This window comes from Cebidichthys violaceus, unplaced genomic scaffold, assembly GCF_023349555.1.
Source record: "Cebidichthys violaceus isolate CVI_PGR_0920_01 unplaced genomic scaffold, fCebVio1.0.p SCAF_103, whole genome shotgun sequence".
In the NCBI taxonomy this organism is placed as follows: Eukaryota; Metazoa; Chordata; class Actinopteri; order Perciformes; family Stichaeidae; genus Cebidichthys; species Cebidichthys violaceus.
In genome coordinates, this window is record NW_027176267.1 from 53116 (window position 1) to 60000 (window position 6885).

The 6885-nt window shown below is 47.8% G+C and overlaps 1 protein-coding gene across 1 annotated transcript in view; it reads right to left on the minus strand.

Annotated features, from left to right (window-relative positions):
- Positions 1-81: 81 nt before the first annotated feature.
- The window catches only part of vps16 (VPS16 core subunit of CORVET and HOPS complexes), an 8831-nt gene continuing 2027 nt past the window's right edge, over positions 82-6885 (minus strand). The window contains exons 5-24 of the mRNA XM_068730157.1: positions 6721-6865; positions 6536-6651; positions 6138-6260; positions 5998-6053; positions 5709-5798; positions 5343-5514; positions 5125-5256; positions 4825-4952; positions 4640-4675; positions 4412-4520; positions 3192-3326; positions 2960-3068; positions 2785-2882; positions 1888-1992; positions 1704-1781; positions 1439-1525; positions 1133-1215; positions 762-858; positions 571-674; positions 82-490 (exon numbers count right to left, since the gene is read on the minus strand). Of these exons, the coding sequence (XP_068586258.1) occupies positions 349-490; positions 571-674; positions 762-858; positions 1133-1215; positions 1439-1525; positions 1704-1781; positions 1888-1992; positions 2785-2882; positions 2960-3068; positions 3192-3326; positions 4412-4520; positions 4640-4675; positions 4825-4952; positions 5125-5256; positions 5343-5514; positions 5709-5798; positions 5998-6053; positions 6138-6260; positions 6536-6651; positions 6721-6865 (2145 nt within the window). The 3' untranslated portion in view covers positions 82-348. The remainder of the gene's footprint in view (positions 491-570; positions 675-761; positions 859-1132; positions 1216-1438; positions 1526-1703; positions 1782-1887; positions 1993-2784; positions 2883-2959; positions 3069-3191; positions 3327-4411; positions 4521-4639; positions 4676-4824; positions 4953-5124; positions 5257-5342; positions 5515-5708; positions 5799-5997; positions 6054-6137; positions 6261-6535; positions 6652-6720; positions 6866-6885) is intronic.

Genomic DNA, 6885 nt, shown 5'->3' on the forward strand with positions numbered 1-6885 from the left:
TTTACAGTAAACAAGCAGAATATAAACACAAACAACAAACATCACATTTCCTGTAGCTTTTCACAATAAAACAACCGCTCGTTCTCTGGTGGAAGGCTTTTAATTTAAGGCAGTAACAGCAGGAAATTAAACTATACAAGTGTGATACAAATGATCAATAAAATAAGATCGATATGAACTCAGACAGAAACTCAATCATCACATTGTTCATCACCACGGATCAATAACATGATCACATGCGTCAGTGCAGACATTAAAGCACATTAAGAAGAAACTGGTTCTTATCGGAGGATCACTATTTGGCAGCAGACCATCGGCTGCCTCTGTACACCCACTCTGAACGGAGGATCACTTTTTGGCAGTTGAGGCTCTGGCTCGGTTCAACCTGTCAATCAACAGGCGGTCGGAGGCGGAACATCTGGAGAGGACCGCCCCCATCTCGGGTTCATTCTTCCTCTCGATGGCGGCGTCGGCAGCACCTTCCAGGTCACTGATTGGACGAGAAGAAGAGTTACCTGAGTGGTCGGGTCTCACCCACCTGAGTGATGTCACCGGTGCTCTGAGTCTTACCTGACAGCCAGGTGAGCTTTGACCCTCTGCTCAGGTGTTACCTTGGAAACGTACTTCTTGGCCTCGTACTTGTTGTTACTCTTCATGCAAACTTCAACAAACGCCTGAAGAACAGTCAATGCTAAGAATCATGGGAAACGTAGTTTTATCTTTTATTTAAAAAGTTTATGGCTAAAGGGGATGGGGCTTACCAGGTAGCCAATAGGAGACTTCTTGCTCTTTGAGAACTTCTCCAGCTCCTCCCACTCCTCCTTCTCTGCCAGAGACTTCAGTTTTAACCACCAATACCTGCACAGGTGAGACAAGTAGAGAGACAGGCAGAGAGAGAGACAGAGAGACAGACAGACAGACAGACAGACAGACAGGCAGGCAGACAGACAGACAGACAGGCAGGCAGGCAGACAGACAGACAGACAGCCAGGTGAGACCGGCATAGAGGTTTTGGAGCTACATGAATTACTAGAATAAAGACAGAATATCTTTAGTATGCTTTATTTCATCTCCATATCAACGAATCGTCGTCGTGTGTTCTAGAATCACAAAGCTAAAAGCAACATCTCACCTTTTGTCAGGTACTCTGAAATCTTTGTACAGTTGTTCTGCTTGTTTGTGGAGTCCTAAAGCCAGCAGTGCCTCCATGGTCGCCTGGACAAACAGGAAGTGACATCACAGGAAAGGCTGTGACTACATCATGTCTGCAATAATTTGTTAAAATTAAGAAGTAATAACAAGGTCTTAGAGTCAGTCGAGTTAAAATTACCTGAGGCACCTGAGGACCAAGAGAAACTGAACTACTCACACATTCCCAGTGGCCCCGCCCCTTTAAATACCTGAAGAGAAAGTCCAGTAGCCCCACCCCTTAATGTACCTGTAGAGATAGTTCCAGTAGCCCCGCCCCTTTCTCGTCGTCGAGTTTGCGTTGGAAACGTAGGAGGCGCATCTCTTCCTCTGTGGCCTGGAGACAGAATATTTAAAGTTAGAATGATGGATTAAACCTGATCCACCTGATCACAACTGTAAACAGAGCATTTGTGTTAGCTTCAGCTTTGATCATACACACACACACACACACACACACACACACACACACACACACACACACACACACACACACACACATATATGAGTTTTACCTTTGCAGAAAACTCGTTCTTGGCTTTGTTGTATTCATCCACAGCACTCTGCAGCAGAGACAGACGGTTCTCTAACCTCTGCAGACAGACAGACAGACAGACAGACAGACAGGAATCAGACCTAGATCTCAGGTGGTCTAGGGTCTGATTCTTTAGTCCACATCAGAGTTAAACCCGTTGGTACCTTTTCTCTGTAACTAGCAGTAACATAGTAGTTGGCAAGTTCCTGGTGGTCATCGTCCTGATTATAAAGGTCCTTCAGAGTCTCTTGTTCCTGCAGTTTACAGAACTAACACAGAAATACAACATAATAAATACCTACAAATCAATATCTACATAATCAATAACATCAATAACTACAGATCAATACCTACAGATCAATAACCAACTACCAATCAATAACTACCGATCAATAACCAACTACAGATCAATAACTACCTACAGATCAATAACTACAGGTCAATAACTAACTACAGATCAATAACTAACTACAGATCAATAACTACCTACAGATCAATAACTAACTACAGATCAAAAACTACAGGTCAATAACTAACTACAGCTCAATAACTACAGATCAATAACTACCTACAGATCAATAACTAACTACAGATCAATAACTACCTACAGATCAATAACTACAGACCAATAACTGCCTACAGATCAATAACTACCTACAGATCAATAACTAACTACAGATCAATAACTACAGATCAATAACTACCTACAGATCAATAACTACCTACAGATCAATAACTACAGATCAATAACTAACTACCGATCAATAACTAACCACAGATCAATAACTACCTACAGATCAATAACTACCGATCAATAACTAACTACCGATCAATAATTAATTACAGATCAATAACTACAGATCAATAACTACCTACAGATCAATAACTAACTACGATCAATAACTAACTATGATCAATAACTACCTACAGATCAATAACTACCTACAGATCAATAACTAACTACAGATCAATAACTAACTACGATCAATAACTAACTACTGATCAATAAAGGACATAATAACAACAGTGATGATGATGATGATGATGATGATGAAGAGCACCTGTCTGTAGAGGCTCAGTGCGACAGGTTGGTTCCTCAGAGTCATGAAGAAGTCTCCTCTGTTCATCTCGTTCTTCAGGTACGTCACCACCGTGTAAACTGGGAACACAGGAAACCATCAAGGTGACGTCATCTACCTGAGCGACAGGTGGTGGGCGGGGCTAGCAGACACTCACCTAGGTCAGTGTCTCCGCTCTCCACAGCTTTACTGAGAGCCAACTGACTCCTCTTCATCTTCAACAGCAGAGGAACCTGCTCACCTGACCGAGCCTCAAAGTCCAGCAGCTGACACAGAGATATAAGAAATATACTGTCAGTATGCGTGTGTGTCCATGCAGGTAACACACAGGTATATAGACAAGACTGTGTGTGTGTAAAACACTAATCAATACAGGTATATCTTGTTACCTTGATGGCGAGCTCAGTGCGTCCACACTCGTAAGCTTTAGCTGCGATGTGCGAGTAAGAAACTCCAGGTGAGTCTCCCACCTTCACACACACGGCTCGGGCTATGGCCTCGTCTGATAGGTCCTTCTGCTGCACCTGAACACACAGGTGAGTTAGTAATGAGCGGTGTTAATGCAGCCAAACATTCTGAAGGTGAAGCAGACTGAGAAGAGTCAGGTGGGACAGGGGAGCCAGGTGGGACAGGGGAGTCAGGTGGGACAGGGGAGTCAGGTGGGACAAGAGAGTCAGGTGGGACAGGGGAGTCAGGTGGGACAGGGGAGTCAGGTGGGACAAGAGAGTCAGGTGGGACAAGAGAGTCAGGTGGGACAGGGGAGTCAGGTGGGACAAGAGAGTCAGGTGGGACAAGAGAGTCAGGTGAGACAGGGGAGTCAGATGGGACAGGGGAGTCAGATGGGACAGGTGAGACAGGGGAGTCAGGTGGGACAGGGGAGTCAGGTGAGACAGGGGAGTCAGGTGAGACAGGGGAGTCAGGTGGGACAGGGGAGTCAGGTGGGACAGGGGAGTCAGGTGGGACAGGGGAGTCAGGTGGGACAGGTGAGACAGGGGAGTCAGGTGGGACAGGGGAGTCAGGTGAGACAGGGGAGTCAGGTGAGACAGGGGAGTCAGGTGGGACAGAAGAGTCAGATGGGACAGGTGAGACAGGGGAGTCAGGTGGGACAGGGGAGTCAGGTGGGACAAGAGAGTCAGGTGGGACAAGAGAGTCAGGTGGGACAGGGGAGTCAGGTGGGACAAGAGAGTCAGGTGGGACAAGAGAGTCAGGTGAGACAGGGGAGTCAGATGGGACAGGGGAGTCAGATGGGACAGGGGAGTCAGATGGGACAGGTGAGACAGGGGAGTCAGATGGGACAGGTGAGACAGGGGAGTCAGGTGGGACAGGGGAGTCAGGTGGGACAGGGGAGTCAGGTGGGACAGGGGAGTCAGGTGAGACAGGGGAGTCAGGTGAGACAGGGGAGTCAGGTGGGACAGGTGAGACAGGGGAGTCAGGTGGGACAGGTGAGACAGGGGAGTCAGGTGGGACAGGGGAGTCAGGTGAGACAGGGGAGTCAGGTGAGACAGGGGAGTCAGGTGGGACAGAAGAGTCAGATGGGACAGGTGAGACAGGGGAGTCATGTGGGACAGGGGAGTCAGGTGAGACAGGGGAGTCAGGTGGGACAGGTTACCTTGCATGATGCCCAGTGTTTAAGGACTCTGCTGACTCCCTGATAATCTGGAATCTTCAGGTAACGACACATTTCTATCGCTAATGGATAAAACTGTCGATACACCAACCTGGGAGGCAGACAGGTAGAGAGAGACAGGCAGGTGAGAGGACAACGGGGTCAAGAGAGACGGACAGGTTGCAAAAAGACAAAACAGTAAAGACAGACAGCTGAGACAGAAAGATTCACCTGTCGATCAGCACCTGTAGAGTCAGCTGTTTGAATCTGAGGTCAGATGTCAAGGAGGTCGTCACCGTAGTTACAAAGTGAAAGAGACTAACCACCGGCCAATCAGATGTCAGATGATGACATCAGTCACTACAGATTAAAAAGGTAGACTACATGTCCCATGATGCACTTGAGTCAGAGGATACTGAGTGTGAGTGAGCGGCAGCCCGACACTGATCTCTCTGACGGCGTTCAGCACTCTGAGTTCTCTGCAGGTCGACACGAACGGATCGGGACTGAAGTCTGTGAGGAAGCACTTACCGAAGGACGCCGCCTAGTGGATGAGAGAGAACATTACATGGAGAACAATACAGAACAATACAGAGCGCCTCCTAGTGGACGAGAGACACTGTAAGAACACAGAACAATAGTACAAAACAAACTGTGTTCCACCTTAGAACAATGACACAATGTACAGAACCCAGTGGATGTTCTCATGTTCTTACCCTCATCAGGGATTTCTGCGTGTTTGTGTCGTATTCGTGTCCTGCTGCCTCAACGCATTGTCGGACTGCTTCTCCCAGCATGCTTTGCTCCTTGATCTCTCTCAGGTACTCGTCAGCCTTCTGACTCGACTTCTACACAAAAAAACAGAAATATGTATCATCAGAGAAACGTGCAGTGAGAACAACTTTGTTGTTCTGTCAGACAGACGGGTTGTTACCTCGTACTCCCGGTGGGCCTCCAGCAGCAGAGCTCCAGGAGCCATGGAGGCGATTTTGAAGATGTCCTGACAGACCAGAGGAACCTCCTGAAGCAGCTCCTGATTGGTCGAGCTGATGATGCGAACTCCGTCCAGCTCTCCGACCAAAACACACTGGTCCTCTATGGGGAACCTGAGGTCAAGGGTTAGGGTCAAACGTCACCTAACCAGAGAACGACTCCAAAGAAGAGGGTTCTTTAACATAAAACCAGCTCAACGAGTCCAAGGAGAACCCTAACAAGCTCCAGCAGAACAATAACGAACGCCTGGAGCACCAGGCTGACCTAGTTGGTTTGTGGTTCCAGTCTGAACTGGGTTAAAGGATACTGGATGGTGTCTTGACACACTCCGACCACCATGAGCAGTCTGTCCCACATCAACACCACAGACGGCTGCTGACTCTTTGGTCTGCGACACCTGGACAGGTACAGATGGTGAGGTCAGTATTCAGACAGGTAAACAGTAAGAAGCAGACAAACACAAGGTAAATAGATGACAGACAGCTAAATAGGTCAACAGACAGACAGGCATAGATGTACAAACTAAAACAGGCACATAAGACAGATAACCAGGTCAAATAGGTAAACATAAAAGGTAGACAGACAGGTAGACGTACCAGACCATCTGTTTGGGAGGGGTCGACTTCTTAGTGTCGACTTCACTCATTTTGTCCTGCAGACACAGAATCACCTGTCAATCATTCACACAGACCCCGCCCCCTCAGGTCAGATCAAACAGCGAGTTGGAGCAGCTCACCTGGAGATGGGAGGGGCCTGTCCACAGGTGCCCAGAGTCAGTGAAGAGAGCCAGGTATTTATAGCTGAAAGACACAGCCATGTGGACGATACTGCCGGCCTGAGGACCGAGACCTGGAGGACACTGAGGACACACAGGTACAAAGACAGGTGAGGTTAGTTACCTGTCTGTCTGTTTACCTGTGTGTACGTGTGCCTGTCTGTAAAACTAAAAGACAATGGCATGTAGACTGAGACCTGGAGGACGTGGAAGACAGACAGGTGAGGTTAGTTATGTCTGTCCCTTTCCAACTGTCTGTCTCTCTCTGTCTCCAACTGTCTGTCTCTGTCTGTCTCTCTCCCTCTGTCTCTCTGTCTCCAACTGTCTGATCTCTTGGTCTGTCTTTCTAATTGTCTCACCACCACAGTACAGGAGGTGTTGTCCAGGATGTAGAGTTCAGGTCCGTTGGACAGGAGGACTTTAGTCTGTCTGTCCTGGTTCAGGACGACCCAGCAGGACGGTTTCCCCTGTAGACCTACAGACAGACAGACAGATTCAGTTCAACACTATAACCCAGATTAAGAGGTGAACAGGTGTTACCTACCTGGGACTTCAGGTAACCTTCTGAGCTTCAGGTCGTCGATGTTCGTCGCCAAGATGAAGCGCGATGAGCCTGTTACTATGGCAACCCCTGTTCCATAGGGAGAGTGGAACACTTTGGCTTCTAACACTTGACTCTGGACTACTTCCTGTGTACAACAACAACAAG